This window comes from Eutrigla gurnardus (assembly GCF_963514095.1).
Source record: "Eutrigla gurnardus genome assembly, chromosome: 11".
Taxonomy (NCBI): Eukaryota; Metazoa; Chordata; class Actinopteri; order Perciformes; family Triglidae; genus Eutrigla; species Eutrigla gurnardus.
This window is the reverse complement of record NC_139925.1, coordinates 6,568,120-6,585,420: the sequence shown is the minus strand read 5'-3', so window position 1 is coordinate 6,585,420 and position 17,301 is coordinate 6,568,120. Positions and strand designations below refer to the sequence as shown.

At 42.0% G+C, this 17,301-nt stretch overlaps 1 protein-coding gene across 2 annotated transcripts; it reads right to left on the bottom strand.

Moving 5' to 3' along the window:
• Positions 1–320: 320 nt before the first annotated feature.
• Positions 321–17,297, bottom strand: LOC311021404 (CSC1-like protein 2). Of its 2 annotated transcripts, XM_084021959.1 has the most exons (24): positions 16,979–17,297; positions 11,904–12,128; positions 11,667–11,746; positions 9,987–10,028; positions 8,748–8,838; positions 8,605–8,642; positions 8,335–8,477; positions 8,012–8,063; positions 7,791–7,899; positions 7,618–7,688; positions 7,019–7,099; positions 6,764–6,887; positions 6,546–6,679; positions 6,294–6,431; positions 5,838–5,991; positions 5,635–5,741; positions 5,414–5,500; positions 5,240–5,305; positions 4,930–5,092; positions 4,601–4,706; positions 4,238–4,405; positions 4,005–4,120; positions 3,836–3,907; positions 321–3,310 (listed from the first exon to the last, which is right to left on the bottom strand). In XM_084021959.1, the coding sequence occupies exons 2-24, from the start codon at positions 12,099–12,101 to the stop codon at positions 3,131–3,133; spliced, it is 2,520 nt and encodes an 839-aa protein (XP_083878085.1). In that variant the 5' UTR covers positions 12,102–12,128; positions 16,979–17,297; the 3' UTR covers positions 321–3,130. The 2 variants fall into 2 exon arrangements, with proteins under 2 accessions (XP_083878085.1, XP_083878086.1); XM_084021960.1 differs by lacking the exon at positions 9,987–10,028 and having other exon boundaries at positions 16,979–17,296.
• Between the last annotated feature and the right edge of the window lie 4 nt (positions 17,298–17,301).

Genomic DNA, 17,301 nt, shown 5'->3' with positions numbered 1-17,301 from the left:
TGGAGAAGTATGCAGACCGCATGCACACTAAATATCCAAATGTTTAGTTGCCGTTCATATACACGGTCACTTAATGTGATGGAAAATGAATATGAAAGAGTTGCTAAGAGCTGGAAAACAAACTGTGTAGTGGTGATAACATTTTAAACAGATGTACTATATATGACATGGTGTTTTTTTGTGTGGTTTATTGTTGATGTCGCATTTACTGTATTGTTTTCTGTATAAAATGTTTAATTGTGTTGTTGTGCATACTATTGCTTTATCATTTCTTTGTTTTATGTGACTCATGTTAAAAAGCAACACTTATTGTCAACAAACATGATTAAATAAAGATTTATTGTTCAAAGAGCTGGGGGGAGGGGGGGGGTTGCGATGGATCTGTTGTACTGACGGCCCTTTGGAAAGAATAATAAAATGAAACTGTCAAATGCTGACATCTGCTATTATTACTCTTCCTATCTAGAAAAACAAAAAAAATGCCAAACTATAAAAAGGCAAAAGCACACAAACAGACAAACACATTCTAAGTGTGCACAGTTTTGACAACGCGGAGACATTGTGTTACCATTACAATCTAGAAACAAGCTGAGAACTTCTATTAGAAAGTGCTTGGCTGTTGACAAAAACGATAAGTCCCACCGTCTACACAGAGCTTACGAAGATAATCGGAAATAAAAAGGATTCATCACGAACACTTGGGAGTTAGAAAAAGACTACTGGGAATCATTGCAACCGTCAGACTGACAAATGTAGATCATGTACTCAAATGGAATGCCGTGACATGATATACTAGACGCTAGCATTTTGTATATAAAGTATAAAACTGATCATTTCTGGTTAGCTATTGAACAGTCCTTTTGAAGCTGTGTAAATACAGCTATCGCGCCGTTACTTTAGCACTTTCAGCTCACCAAAAGTTGTGGAATTAACCTACATTCAGAGTTAAACACTGGAGTTTTTTAGACAAGATGAGATTCTTCTCCCTCGGACCTTAGATGTTACGTTGACAGGACACATTCAGAGATTTCCAGACATCACAGAGGTATAAAAATGAAGAGGTATAAAACAAAATAAAATCACCTTATCATGACTAGAAGAGCATCAGACTCAATGGTGTCAAACAATTCTCCATAATCATATACCCATGGACTAATTATGGAAAGGGTTTGGGTTTCGCCGCCGTCACCGTTACACCCACAGGGGGGGGCGTGGCCTTCTCCGTCAATCATATAAGTGAAAGTAAGATTAGTGCACATTTCCCACAGTGGTTCTCTGAGCAGCTGGATAATACAGGATTCATTTTATGGCCCAATTACAATAAACTGGCCCGTAGTGACGGACTGTAGTGGTACTCTGTCTGCAGTGCTTTGCCTTCGTTGACCAACAATCTCCTTTATGATTAATGGGGCAGCTCATAGTGTTTTCTTGACGAAGGATGAAAACTAAAAAAGGACAGAAACGAGAAGCTTGATAAATCCTGAGTGAGGTTGTAACCGTGGACACTTAAGCGTGTGTTTTTATTGTTGTCTGAGTCTTCCTGATGCCTGAACAGAAGCTGCTTCATATGGCTGAGGCCGATCAGGATCAAGTCTAGAGTAGTACAGAACTATTGCTCCTTAAAACTGGATCTGCCAATGGAATGTACAATTGTGGCGGTGAGAACTTAGTGACTTCACAACAACTCAAGAACCGACATGATGAATACAATTTCCATTTAGCATTCGAGAACATAAACTTGAGGTTTTAAATAGACGTGGACGTCATCCGCAGGTGGGACTCTCAAGTGGCCTAGCCTAAGGTCTGATATGTTATCACCAGGTTTGCACAATTTCAGTTTCACAATCCACAACTCAAACACTCGATGACCACTGGAACAATATGCTACCTACATGATTAATATGGAGAGGACCTGACAGACGACTGAGTGATACCTAATAGATTATCTTATTCAGTAGTCACCTACACTCAATTCTAATTCTAGATAAAAGACGTAAACATGTGGACAAACAAGTACAAACGAAAAAAAAAAAGAAAAGAAAAAAACGTCATGAGGACCATCATATGAAGCTGACCCAGAAAACCCCCCAAAAGGCCTTTCTCTCCATGCTCCTAGCAACACAAAAGGATCAGCAGGCTCCTGGCCGACAGTCCTCCTGCAGTAGCCTTACAAGGACGTTGCCCTCCTGGGGGCAGCATCAGTAGCAGCAGTCCAACAGCAGTCCCAACAAAAGGCTCAGATACTGAACGCCAATAAAGATCATTATCAATGTAGTGTGCCACGATATGAATCATCATCATCTTCCACAGTTTAGGGATGTATCAAGCTTGATAGCATTTCAAATTCTACAAATAAATACCATGTCAAAAAAAAAGGCTACTTTACAAATCCAGTTTTTTTTTAAGCTGTACAGTGTCAAAGCATCCAGGAGTGTAGCTATGCATCTTTATTTTCTTTTTTTTTTAAAGGCTTTTATGGAATTGGAAGAATTATCTCGAGACCATCACATCTGCACAGACCAAGCTGTCTGGTGGCGCGGAAAACTCCCTCTTTTTGTTCTCCTCTGGCACTAGCTGCTTTTTCAGGGGAAGCATTTAGTGCAGACAATGAGAGGTACTGGCAAAGGATTATGGGAAAACCCCTCCACCATTTGAACTTGAAGGCATGCTGTACAGTACCTTAGTGAAACAGGACAAATCCTCTCTTTCAAGTGCAATAATGTTCAAGGAAATACAGACAGAATATCACTTCCCTTACAAAACAAGGCAAACTATTCTTCATTTGTGCATTCGTTTTTCTCTCGTGGGTCCATATGCAGTGTTTAGGGGGTGTGCCTCAGCTACATCAGGGCAGAAGGATGTCACTGCCCTTGCACTGTCAGAGTAGATTCCCTCTGCAGCTACGCAGACAGAAGATGTGGTTTGGAGGGATCCAGTGAAGGAAATGCAAGAGTCCTTGAGTCACGATCCATTCAATCCTTAGTAGACAGTGTGCTTGTGTTAGTGTAAAGTCCCTCGATGGAGGTTGAGATGCTTTGGAGAACTGTTGGTCCAGTTCCTAGTTTAATTCACATATTCAGTGCACTCCTCAAGTTAAACTTAGGGGATCTCTTTCCTGTTCCAGGCAGCATCAGTGCCGCACTTCATTTTCAATGAGGCTGTCCTCACCAGACTGGAAGTCCTCATTCAGGCCGTTTTCCACATTCATTATTTCCTCGTCCTGCGAGGACCCCTGGCCGTCATCCTCGCCGCTGCCTGAGCCGGCCTCCTCGGAATTTGGGTCTTGAAGTACCTGAGCAATGTACATTTGCTGTCGGGGAGAAAATGAAATAGAATGTTAAAGACCGATACCTATTTTTTGTTTCAAGATAAGTTCTCCTTAAAAAAAGGTTAATTCTATGGATATACGCACACTGACCAGCAGTTCAGCAAACACAATTAAAGTCTATTATTGAGCAACACAGTGACATTGCTATTAATAGATAACAAAACAATAGCAAACATTTAAAGTAATTTAGGTTAAAAACAAAACATAAGCAAATTATTGATGAAAAAACAGCATACCCTCTATAAGGAAGAGGTCGTGGTATCTATTCTTCCTCCCAATGATATGATATGTTATGCTATAACTGTTTCACTTTGTACCTTATGCTTTGACAAATACCTTGTGGTCCTTTTCATATCATTACTGGGAGCTGGCAAGTCATTATTTCCATGGTTTTGGACTTTTGCCCCATGGTCAACATCTACAAGCTTTGGCAGTATGCCTCATCCCTTTTCACCGTTTGATCTTCAGGCTCACATTGCTAAGAAATAAACATGACTGAATACATACCGCTGCCTTGTTGGCAGCCATGGCGCACACTGGACGCCCATTCTCCATCCCGTCCACCGCCTGGGTGTCAATCTGGGACAGAAAAACATACATTTAACAGCTGAACATGATACTGCATTCAAATACTGGCGCACAGAGAACATTATGAATATAATGACTATCTCGTTACCTTGTAATTGTGAGCGCTGAGATATTTAAAGTGTCCGAAGCAGACGTGAGAGAGGCAGATAATGATTGTGATGATCAAAACGATGAACGTGAACATGGATGTAGCAGCTGAAAACCCTGGGGGGAAAGAAAGTGGAAGGACACTTGTTCATCAGGAGCTCGTAGCGGACACTGTAATGAAATATGGGCACGTGTAAGGACATTAGTGGCCTGTAGATGGAGCCCTCGTCTTACCCGAGCGAACAGTGGAGAAGAACAAAAGCCAAAAGAGGCAGAGAATGGGAGCAGCCACCACTTGGTTGACCGCTCCAGAATGGATCTTTTTGTCCAGTTTGGATGGCAGATAGGCGTAGTACATGTTGTACCTGTCTGCAAGGTGTTTCAGCAGCATGTACATCAGCCCTGCAGAGAAGGGAGACAAAACAATTAGTGGCACTAATCCAATTAGGGGCCTGCTGATAAGCGTCTGTACAAAGAACAGAGCCTCTAAATGCTGCCTGCCCTTTGTGCGTTTCCCCTGCAGTGATGTAATAAGTACGCTATCTCGATGTGAAACAGCCAGTGATCCCAGCGGGGGTCATAAATGTCACAACTCACCAAAAGGAACGATGATTGGGCAGGTGATGCTGTAGGTCATAACCACAGTGAAGACGCACATCATCCAGGCGTACGCTGCCCCGAACTGGAACTCATAGGCTTGGTGCTATGAAGACACAATGACAGGAAATGAAAGAAAATACATAATCTAATCTACATCATGTGAAGCCGATTTGTAATAAAATAATAATTTCAACCTAAAATGAATCCCCCCCAAACAGTTTCAGAATATATGTTCGATAGAGAATATTTAGACCAAGCTATTCATTCATAAACAAACTACTTTATGGCTCATGTAGACAACTTGTTGAGCAGTGGGACACACTAACCCTCTTGACGTTTCTCCTCTCAGCTGCAGAGCGAGCCAGACAGAGGCGGATCATGTACATTAATAGACCGGGGATCCTCAGCAGGTCCATGGCGTTACCAATGAATGCAGATGCAATGACATAGTTCACGAAGAAGGCTCCGTTGTCAGGGAGAAACACACACCTAAAGAGCAAAGAGATAGTCAGTTTAACAAACAAAAGGAACTAAAATAGTTGAGTACCAAAGACATGAGTCCAGGTTGAACATTTTATCCTGTTCAGCTTTGTTCTGGGTGCTAAAGAGTTGTATTGAAACGTCCATGCTACTTACTCAAATCTCACTTTAGCATCTGCCAAGAATTTTTTGTCAAAAAGCCAGCGGAAGAAAACATCCAAGCTGCAAAGATACAAGGAAAGGAAGCAATCAACTCAAAAACGAGGCTGCCAAAAATGAATGTATAGTTTTATATGTCATTGTGTTACAGGGCAGAAATACATGCTATACCTGCTGAGTCCTAGGGAGGGCAGCAACAGGACCATAAAGATCAAGAAAGTGTAGCATTTATGCATCGTGGTCCTGTTCTCTCCTGACCTGTAAGGCCAAAGGAAATATTAACATGTTGAAGGAAAAAAAACAGACAGGAAGGACTCAAACTACACCTCCAATAGGAATAAAGACAACTCTGAATATGGTGAATTATTGACTGCAGAAAGTGTAAACCATACCGGGTCCAATGGGCTTCGAAGAAGGCCGAGTAGTAGACGATGGTGGGAAGTAAGGCAGAGAAGGACCACAGAAGGAGCGTGGGGAAGAATTGGGTGACAATTGGATTCTGGAGGACAGATCAGAGAGACGTGGACATGTTGTGTCAATATGCAGACTTAGACCTAAATGTTCAGTATGGCCCAAAAAAAAAAGTCTCACTCACATTCAGGTACTCCACTGGTTTGGTAACATTAAACTTGTCCATTGTGGAGATGATGATGGCTGGGGTGGTGAGGAAGAAGAGGAGGAGGAAGAGGACAATGTTGATGATCAAGCAGCGGATCCACCAGGAGAATCCTCCCAGTGACAGATGCTCCCTGTGGGATAAAGGTTATGCAGCGGTTAGATTGACACTGGCCGATGACCTGCAGCTATGGACACAGCTGGCAAGTAAACCGATACTGCTGCTCGAGAGCCAGTTTGTCATCTGGAGGGAGAACGTCTCTTCAAAGTGGAATGAAGTCCAATTATTCCTCAGGGCGTTGCGTCTGTTTTGTAGAATTCTCGTGGGTATTTGCCTCATTTTCATTTTGCCAAAATGTATCCACCCTGTTCTATTGCTGCAGTTATTATTCAGTCTAGATTGGGGAGAAAACATGTGACCTGAAGGGGTTCTCACCAGTAGACATTCTGTGGATCAGGGGCGTAGCTGACGGTCCAGTTGTGGGTGTGGAGCTTGGCGTTGAATTGAGAGCTCTTTGGCTCCCGACGACAGTGACAACCCGTACATTTGCAAGCATTAAAGTCTTTCAAGATTCTGCAAAGAAACATCCACCCAAATAAAAAAAAACAGACATTACAGTCGGTCAGGAGCTTAATCCGTAAATTCAAAATGTCACATTCACACATTTTACCGTGTAAATGTACTTACATGGCAGTTATGGATTCGTTCTGGAAGGTGACAAAGGCCATTCCTAAGGGCTTCCTGTTGACCTTTTCTCTCTCCTTCCTGTAGTCGTCTTTTAGTTGTGCCTCCAGCTTGGTATAGTAACCCACTGCCTCTTCCTGTGAAGTACAATGACATCAGTCTGACACCACTCACTGAATTAGGAATCCATTCACACACACGCTACGATATACGAGTCTGACCTCCTCACAGCCTTTGATGATGCAGCAGCAGAGGTGTCCGCAGGCTTTCGGATTGATCATGGTGGTAATATGCTCCTTGGTCTGCAGGTCAACGAAGAATTTCTTGCTGCGCTCGGTCTTCTTCCTGCATGCAAAACATCAGCTGTGTCAGACTGAAGGAGGACTACTTTACTTAAACAAGCCAACGAGACTTTGCACAAGCAATGCTATGAAAGGGTATACACACGTTCTCGTATGCTTATAGTTGAAACGTACCTTTCTGAGTTGAGTGACATCAGCCTGGCCACATTGTAACAGATACGTGCTTCCAGTACAGTGCAGTTTTCATACGCCTGCCTAAGAGCAGGGAAGAAGAAAGTCAAAGACTGTAAAAAAAACATACACATTCAACGACAGCCAAGTTTTTTCACAGTAGGTGACACATCTCTCCCACTTACTACAATGTTAGCAAGTCACAAAAAAGTATTGCAACAGCCACAAACTATTAACAGCTTTTAGTTTTTTTCTTTTTAACTGTAAGTTTCTTTGGTTAGTGTGGAGGCCTTTTTACAGCACCTCCTCCATCTACGACCTTCTTGACACATGACATGCATGATCCTGCTCATCTAGCTATTATGGACAATTATACATAGGCCTCTCATTGTCTGATCCCAGCCATATGGGCCAGCACAAGACCGCCGCTTCTAACAGGAAAAGGTATGGCACTAATAGAGATACTGCATAGCTTACTGCCGTGTCAACAGAGCAGTGTACTGTACCATTTTTAGAAGAAGACAAAATGAAGCATTGTGAGAGATATTAACTGTGGAGAATGCTGGAAATGCCTTATGACGGTGATTCTGAAGAGTGCTTACTCAAAGTGTTGCTTTATCTCAGTCTCCTCTGCATATTTTGAGATTCCATTGACAAATAAAGTGCGTTTCACCTGCATGGAAGTGAAGACAGGGACGTGAGTACCAACACAATTCAGACGTGTGTGTACAAGGAGTGTACATAAACAGGCATTGTCTGAAAGCATGCCACCCACCAAGTCATCCTCCTTGTAGTGCATCTTGGAAGTGTGCCGTCGCATGCTGTACACCGTTAGTAACAGGTAGAGAAATGCAAAGGTGGTGTGCAGCCACAGCAGTGCATTACTGAGGAAACAACGGGTACAAAGGCAATTCAGTGACGACATTAGATCGTGAAGACTCAACATAAGGCTTAAAAGTATATTATAATAAAGTGACGCTAAAAAGAATGACTTACTCTGCATTCAAATTTGCTATAGTGGTTCGCCCAAAACTATAGGCATCGTTTTCTGTAGAAAAGAAACACAAAGAAAGAACTCAATCACTTGTCAATCACCAGGAGTTGTGCTGCCCACTAGCATCTCACTGGCTGACGTGGCGCTACATAGCCAAAATAGAAACGATGGATAAGTGCCAATGTTTAAAGGGTCAGGGTAGCCAATGAGTATCCCTGACACGGTGTCCAGGAAATAATGAATATAGTTGCTGTTAGACCAAAGCACCATATAAGTAAATACTAAATATACTCTAGATTAGAAGACTGGTAGTAAACTGACTCACCAAGTAGGTTTCCTGAGAAGTTAACGGGCAAGATGATGCCCACAGACAGCACGCCCACCACCACCAGCAGGCCAATGATGTGGCGCTGAAAGGACAAGTAATGCACTGCATCCTCGCCACACTTCTCCCTTATCTCTTCATCCCTACAGAGAGAACACACCAGCAAAGTCAACTACATAAAGGGCAAAACAGATTCAAATTCATACCATGATTTATCAGCATTCCACCAATATTTCTTATTTCCAATATGCAGTGAATAAGTTGACTCACTTGATGCGGAAGATGGCAGTTAGCCAGGAGCAGAAGCCCTAAAAAAAAGAGATAAGAGAACTTAAGGTGTATCAGTTATCAGATGAAAACCTGTATATCCAAGATGAAAGGACACTGTATTTGATCCTGTATGGGCTACTTACAGTGTCTCTCTGATCAATGTCCACAGAGCTGGAAACTGAAGTGAGGCGCTCGTAGCGTTCTGTCGTGTCGGATGTCAAGGCAGAGGCCACACTGTATACAACACATAGCATTTGCATGATGTTACACAGCTAGCTAACATCACCACCTGCCATAATGGGATGTTAGTTCTTCAGCGTCTCAAGGCACGGGGATTACCGACAGCATGGAAAAGTTGACGACATAAAACACACAGACCAACACACGCCCTGAAATGGACTGGAGAGATTCACTCCTGCTTATCCTGTGTGGGTTTGACACAGGATTTGGTTAACCGCTAAATCTCTGCAGCCACATTTCATGCAGTATTAATGTCTACTTTACACAGGTTGAGTACACCATCACTGTCAAGAGGAAAGGTTGCCATATACAAGTTAGAAGGCAAAGCTCTACAGACGAGAACATTCACAGAGGAAACGACAGAAACCCAGAGATAATTAAAGGATTTATGGAGTTTGTCCAGCAGAGCCACAGGTTCTCGTAAAGATGACTCAGCATCAAGACTTTATGATATACAAAATTTGATTGCACTCGCCATGGAGGTCATGTCAATTTATACAAAGCTGGAAAACATGACGAGGACCAGGCCTCTGCTGGAATTCCAACATTGGTTCAGTGTTCAATTCTACATGAATATACGACGTCAGCCAGGGCTCTAAGAGATCTCTAATGGAATGAGGAGAGAGCCTGCGGCTGTAATCCACCATCAGGCCTCCTCTCGCACATTCCTGTGAGAAGTCAGAATAGCTCCTCTCAGCTCTAGCGGACAGGATATACAGTGGCTGCACCCTGTTACGGCCTGTCTCTGAACAACAACAGGGAAGCATTACCTCTCCCTGTATGCATCCTGTCTCTGCAGCTCACGCGGCGCGCTCACGCTAAAGAAGTCCGCGCTTCATAAAGAGGTCAATACACAGATTAGCGCACACAGATCTGATTAGGACAGTGCGAGAGGACAGGCACACCCAACAGCAGAAATACAAATGTGTGACAAGGAGAGGGAAGAATAATTAGGAGTCTGGCACTGGGGAATGCCTGGAAGGGAGGGAAACAAAAACCTAAACCATCAAGAGTGAAAAACAGGCTGAAACCCACAGCGGCCTGGGCTGAGTGGAAAAGAGTTATGAGTCAGGTTAACTACAGAGAGGGGAAAGGAGAGAAGATAAAAGGCAGTGAGCCTACGATACGGAGCGATAACATACTAGTCTCGATCATCCAGGCGACTGTACCGTTGATCCACTCTTCTGGTGAAAAGAAAAGCAAAACAAAGCCATTCAGCTTGGTTAAGAGGAAATGGCCCTTTTGGCCAGTCAGGGTGCTGGTTCCGAGAAAACTGGGAAAGCATTTTACACCACAGGCATACCAATGAACGTTTCTATTCATTCTCGTAAACATTATACAGCCATAGAAATGCATGTTGGACTTATGGTATAATAACCCTCTCATGGGAGTTGTGGCTTATGCAGCTGGAACAGACACATCGAATTTCTACCCCCTTTCTGATTATAAATATTCAAGCTTCCTAGTACGGGTTACATTTACTTCTCAGATAATGTAAAAGACAGACACTGATTTCCAGTCAGCACAGTGTCATGAGATAAACTACATTTCCTTAGAAAAGTGTCCCACGCGGCCACCCCCCTCCCGATGTGCTGCAACCCCGTTCTCTGCTCACATGCAGCTGCAAAAACAGCGAGGCTGCAACATCATACAAACGCAGCAGGGGGATGTAGGCGATGGAGCACTGTGTCATTCACTTTCCAGGGTTCACAGCCAAAGAGGTCTGTGGCGAGGTCCGAGCTCCCTCAAGGCTTCACCTCAAAGTCTCAAACCCATGTTGACAGGCGCCTCTTTGGCTGCTTCCACAGAAATTGTCATTACTTGATCAGCTTGAAGACACCGGTCTGAAATTATCCCAATATATCTGGCAGCATGGCATCCTATAATAAAACAAGGCTTAGATGGAGACGGTGTTGACTGCTATTAAGAGGTCTGGGAAATGGATCAAAAAGGGTATTTGAATTAATAAAAGTTACTAATCATGTTTCTTTTATACTTAATTTCAGGTTTATTCTAACAGCCGTCTGACCTATCCATCTTTAAGTGAAGAAACCAAGACAAAGCGTGACAGTGTCAGAGTGCATAAATGTCATTATAAAAGAGAAACTGCTGACTCCGACTTCCTGTCTGGAGCACCATCCTTGTGATTCTTGCTTATGTCAGAAAACTAACTGCACCCTCAGAACAAGACATACAGATTTTTTCCCCCACTGTCAACTAGCATCCACAACGAACCGTCGCCGTGTCCCTGTTGACCACCGTACACATTGTGACTGTAAGCAAGTCATATCAAAGCATGAGTGCAGGTTTCTGACTTGCTGCTTTGCACAAAAGCCCGTTTAAACCCTGACATATGTCGCATGCTTATTTCTCCTGTGTGTAACTAGCCTGACATCACATGAGAAGCAATTATCAAGATGTTGGACACTGCTTTTGGCAAAATGATCTGGAAAGATGAATTCATTAGTGCTTCATGACAGATTACAAACTTTTATACAAGAGGGAGACATTTTTAAGTTATCACATCACTTATCTATTAAAAAAAAGAAGTACAATCAATTATTTTATCTGACAAAAACATTTTGTTAGATGGTTATTTTAGCTTTGGACAATGGCATGTAGCACACATTGACCATGAACCACTAGTGAGTATTCAGCACTTGTTACATGTATGAAGAAACTGTGATGTTAGCATATGTAATTTCAACCATAGTTGATATACGAGTGCATAACGGCATAATGTTATTGCTTTCCATGACCCCTAACGAGTCTCAAAACCTTTGAACCGGACCATCCAGCCAGGACCAAGGTTTTCCAATTACCTGTCAGCATCAGTCACCAGAGCGAGGCGTCCATAGTCCCATGCTACTTTTCTCAGGAAGGAGAACACAACCAGCAGCCCCTACAAGTACAAAATAAACAGTGACTGTCAACCCCTCTAGTCCCTTTATTTACATGACAGAGAATACAAAAGTTATATAACTGCTTGAAGGAGTTCATCATTTAAAAAGGACATTCCTAGAAGTACGTTACCAGCTGTGAAGGGAACATCGACTCACCAAGAAGCACATAAAGTCAAGGGCAAGGACCGTAGGCACCCCGCCGAAAGGCAAGCCCTGGAGCACGGTACTGCGGATTCGGGCTGAGTAACAAAAGTCCTTGGAGGTGGAATTTGGTGGCAGCGTCGGGCAGCTCTCTGAATTGGGGCATCCTTGCGCCCCCCAGATGGCCATTATTAATATCAACACTCGGTGCATTACTCAGTATAACATGTTGGCAATGACCTGTAAAGAAGAGACAACAGTCTTAGAATACTAACTGTATGTGTAACAAGTGCTGAAAAGTAACTTCCCCCAGCACTTGGACAGGAATGGACAGAAGAATGGTAGTGATGCAATATGGAGTTTCTGTCCCCATCTACAAAGACTGACAATTCTGTCTCGTCGTTGGTCAGGTCACATGCTGTTGCTTTTAATCACATGCACCACAACTGAAAACCGCTTGTTTTTTAGTGATTATACACTTTCTGTTCCTTGTTTGTGGCTAATATTTGTGCAAATGACACATATTTCAACTATGTTCTAAAGGAAAATAAGACAGGTGAGAAATTGTATTCCAATGCATCCTCCTTTTAGTTCTGATGCCGTCCTCCGACACCTGGACAAAATATCTGGTCCGTAGATCCAACATGTTCAATTCAAGAGTCATCATTTCTTTTGTCTTTTCTTAGGCGTACATTCAGCGTGCCCGAGCGTGTTTGATCGACACTGTTGCGTACAGTGTATTAGGGTTTGATAAGAACCGTGACTCAACTGTGCAGCCGGTTGAGACTAAAAGCCTCAACAAAGTTGGAGAACCCCTTTCACATTATATTGGGCTTTTAATCGTTAATAGATTAGCAGCAGGGTGTCTACCTCAAGGATAATAATGGAAAACATTGACAAAGCATGAATAGTGTATGAGGCAGACTAAATCCTACGAGAAATCCATCTTCATAATAGCATCCTGATCCCAACACTAAAGGAGCAGCCCCAATGATATCAGCAGTTTGCTCTCGACCTTTAAGATTTAGATGCAAAAGAATCCCAAAATAATAACTAAATCTAGATATTCCTTTGTCCCGCCTTGGGCGCTAATCACTAGATCCCTGGGCTTAAAAAACAATTTCAATAAGTCATCCTAACACCAAGTTCTACATTCATTTAGACAGGGATGCTCTAGGTCAGGAAATTGACTAAATGGACATTTAAACAGCCTTGAAAATATAAAGGGCAGAGAAAAAATTGTTTGGATAAAACACAAGGCGGAGACTGAATGAACGAAGGGCTTGGAGAAGGCGCGTAGGTGTCCTGGTGAGTGATGGCGAGCGTGCTTGCACAGTTGCACTGCTATACTTGTGCCCTTCGACCCACTATTACCAGCAGCATTCGCGATGCTGCTCATCTGCCCTAACACTAACTCATTTATCCGCTCCCTGGAATGCTGTGACATCACTGAAGAGGGATGCAGCCAGGGCTGAACAATAAGCCGATAGAGACCGCAGGGTTCAAATGGACCGGTCTCAAACCAAGGAGTACACAACATACCCCCCTGTGCCTTCAACAACACTGCTGCACATCCTGGACCCATTGCCACGGTTCAGACTGTTTAACATTCAACACAAACATCTTGAAAAAGGACTGAAGCACATTTCAAAAACAACTTACTATAACGTCTTAATTACAGATGTGACTTATAGTACAGTAGGCCCACCTCATGGCCGTGATGTCAGTGTCATGGGATGTATATATTCTCGAGTGAAGTCAATCTATAAAATGTGTATGGTATCCACCTAAAACAATCAGGAATTAAAGATGACTTTCAAGCAAACTGTATTTCAGCGTACTCAGCATGTATTTTGTGTAGACTTGCTATTTAATACTGTGAAAGTGAAAATGTCTCATTTTTTTGTTGTGTTTTTTTGTTGTTGATAGGCACGGGAGGATATGAGAATTTCATGTCACGATTATCCTGACCAAAATAAATGTACTAATAAATAATGTGAATTCCATTTATTTTGGTCAGGATAATAACATGTCATGACATGTACCTTTTGGATCTTTGAGCTATGACCGATGAGGTTCCCTTTGACCCATTAGAAGAGCACTCATAGTGAACAAGTGCAACTAAAATAAAACAATACATAAAATTCCTCATTGTTATGTCTTTATATTTGCTATTAATCTACAGGGGTTGGAGAAAACAACATGGACACCTGACAATACATTGCAACAGCATTACAATAAATGTCGGCCAATCTTTTCAAGGCTTAAAATTGATGGGCCGATTAGAACCGGGTCAACAGGTCCTCTTGACTTAAAAAATGAGCACTATGAGGTTTTTTAAGGTGGCATTTATCACGTTTGCATTTATTGTGCGTTTACCTTGGCCTTTTATTTGTCACTGCTTAAAAAGGTGCCCTGTGTGGTTTTCTTGTAAACAGACAAAACAAATATTTACGTATGCGTCTCTCAACTCTGCTAACATTTGAAATCAGCTTTGAATGCAATATGACCTTAGTTCTATATAGTAAGTAACATTTAAAGGATGTAGTTATAAACTACAGCATGACGAATTAATCACATATTTTTTGGTGATATCATTAAGCCCTAGTGAAACAAGAGGACCGTGTTTTAGTGAATTTTTGCAAATCCTATCTTTAATGAAGCAGATTTTTCTATGCCAGTATTGCAAATAAAAGTTTGAGACCGAAATTCGAATAAAAATCAAAATTAGTTTAAATGTTTAGAACCATTTTAAACAGAACAGTGTGTGCATTACTCAGCAGCACAGAAATACTGTGCCCCTCGTCCACCTGATGCCAATTACTATGGTACCATCAGTCTGGCACACATTCTCAAAATACAAATAAACATGAAGGGGATGAAGGCAGTCGGGGAGAAAAGCTCATGCTTGTCCATTTGAAACTCAATCTGGGGTGCGTCTGCTGTTTGCTCTACAATTTAAGCAGGAAACACAATGCGGTTTGTCTATTTGTCAATGACAATATATGCTTGTTAAGTTAGACAAACAATATCAGAGCCAGACATCTACCAAACCTGATTATGATTTAATGAAAGGAAAATGTCATACAATACAGTGGCTCATTCTAGTCCATGCAGATAGCTGCACGTTCATTACCTACTGATAATAGAGATGAAAACCTTTTCAGTAGAATCTATCTACCTAGATCTTAATGCATGGAAAATGTGGACTCTGAAACTGCAACACTAATGCTTTCCATCTACAATTGACCCTTCCCTCAGTCCCTTCCCTGAAATGGAGACTGGCCAATCATAACATAGCATGGACCAACTCAACCAGAGTCTGACAACCATCAAGCTGTGCTCCATAGACTCTCAATGCAATTAATTCAGATTATCTTCATTTTCAGGCTGGTTTTGTGGATTATAGGTTGTGTAACAGTAATACTTGTTATCCAGATATTGATCATAAACCTTCAACGTACTTATACTCAATACATGCGTGACCTGATCAAGCATCTATCATCACTTTTGAAAGGGTTGCTGAGATATTTATCAGCAATGTGAAAACAACAAAGTACAGCTGTGCCTACGACACCTATCCTGTGTAATCAATAATTACATACATTTATTCAAATTGAATCGATACTTGCACGGGCTGCTTGATATTAGCTGCTTCGTAAATCTGCTTCACAACAATGTCACACTTGATATGAATTTGCCAACAATGCCGACAGCTGATAATGCATATTTGCACATATTAGCATTGTTGGTATGAGCCTGTAAATCATTGACAACTGCTCAGTGCCTGAGCTTTGATTATCACAGATTATGACGATATAGAGTACGGTTTCATAATCATGTCCCGGCATGAATGTAAAGACCACACAGTCTCTTCCCCTTCTCACACAGATTCATGCTTACATAATCAGTATATGTTGTACAGTGTTATAAATTCAACAACAGAGAGAAGAGATCATACCAGCATTAATAGTTAGTTGGACAACAAATCACAGCTGCTTATATATGACAAGACTATTACACTACCTAGGTAACCTTGCTTCTCATCTAAAAACCACAACATACATTTTAAAAAGGGAAATCTGAAGTGATTTAAATCCATAAATGACAAATTATTAACTGATACCACATATATGTAATCCAACCCTTGCTTTTATTATCTTGAGTTGTCATGCAAGGAAAGCAACCATCAACATTTTGGTGAGGAGTCATGCCAGTGTGTCCCAGCGTTTTTTGGACGTTGTGTGAAATCGATACCAAGTGTGTCAGCCTGATACTTCTTCTGGGAAAGGCTTTCCATTAATATTCATTAATGTCACTTGAACCGCAGCGCGGCTCACGGACACAATATTACAACCAGCTAGCAGCCAGCTCATGTTTAAATCCCTTCGCAGAAGGAAACACTTAAATAACTGTGACAGCTAAAGCTGGGTAATCATCGTACCGTGATGAAGCCCAGGTCACCGTGTTGCCCGTTACTGTCAAGACATTCCTCTCGGCATTGCTCAGGTTAGATAGCTCAAATATGTTAGGAATTACTGCTCGTATGTTGGCTATCTATAAGGAATGCCAAGGTACTGGCATGACCCTACAGCTAAGTATGCAGACTTTAAAACTATAGCTCCATTGTCTAATATTCTAGTTTCCTCGATACACATTGTGTGGTCTTGTGAGAGTATTTAAAGAATAAAATACAATATAATATGAGCAGTGACTAAACAAAAAAAAAACATCCAAGTACAAGATGAGGACCGACACGGGAACTTAATCCGGGGCATGTCGCAGCCGATATAATAATAATAATAATGAATGTTCCCCACGTTAAAACAAAGCCAAGAGTCTTCACAACTAAACTGCTTTTGTTGAATATCCCTCCACGTACCGTTGCTGGAGCTCGCTAATGGCTGAGCAGTTAGCACGACTGCTAACGGGGATGTGTTTACTCGTGTATTGTCCTGACAGCAATAATTAAGTTTACCAGCAAAGTAGCTAATGGTTAGCTGCCGCAACTGTTAAGGGACGACCAGTAGGCGTTTATCGTAAAAAATAAATAAATAAATAATACATATTGAATAAGAAAAACAACTTACCTCGCTATGATACGCAGCAGGGGGGGCAGAAAGTAACACAATTAAGTAAAGCTAATGTGAGCTAACAGTGAACCGAAACCCTTGACGTTAGCTAAACTCGTCGATGTAGCAAATAACAGGTGGAGGCTATCCAACGCATGTATGTTTAAAGAACTGACTGACTGTCGGCGGATTCCGTCAACAAAGTAGATTTCGTTCAACCTCCCTGGGCAACAACACTGAAGCTAAACCCAGACGGAGCTAGTCAGTCAAGCGCTCTAGCTGTTGGTAAGGATAGACCAGCTGCTACGATTGTGTCTGTCTCTGTCTGTCAGCCAGTTGAA

Coding starts and splice junctions, on each gene's coding strand:
- LOC311021404 (XM_084021959.1), bottom strand. CDS start 12,101: ATGCACCGAGTGTTGATATTAATAATGGCCATCTGGGGGGCGCAAGGA. Junction 6,432..6,545: donor AACGAATCCATAACTGCCAT/GTAAGTACATTT, acceptor GTTTCTTTGCAG/AATCTTGAAAGACTTTAATG. Junction 5,093..5,239: donor GATGCTAAAGTGAGATTTGA/GTAAGTAGCATG, acceptor TTTGCTCTTTAG/GTGTGTGTTTCTCCCTGACA.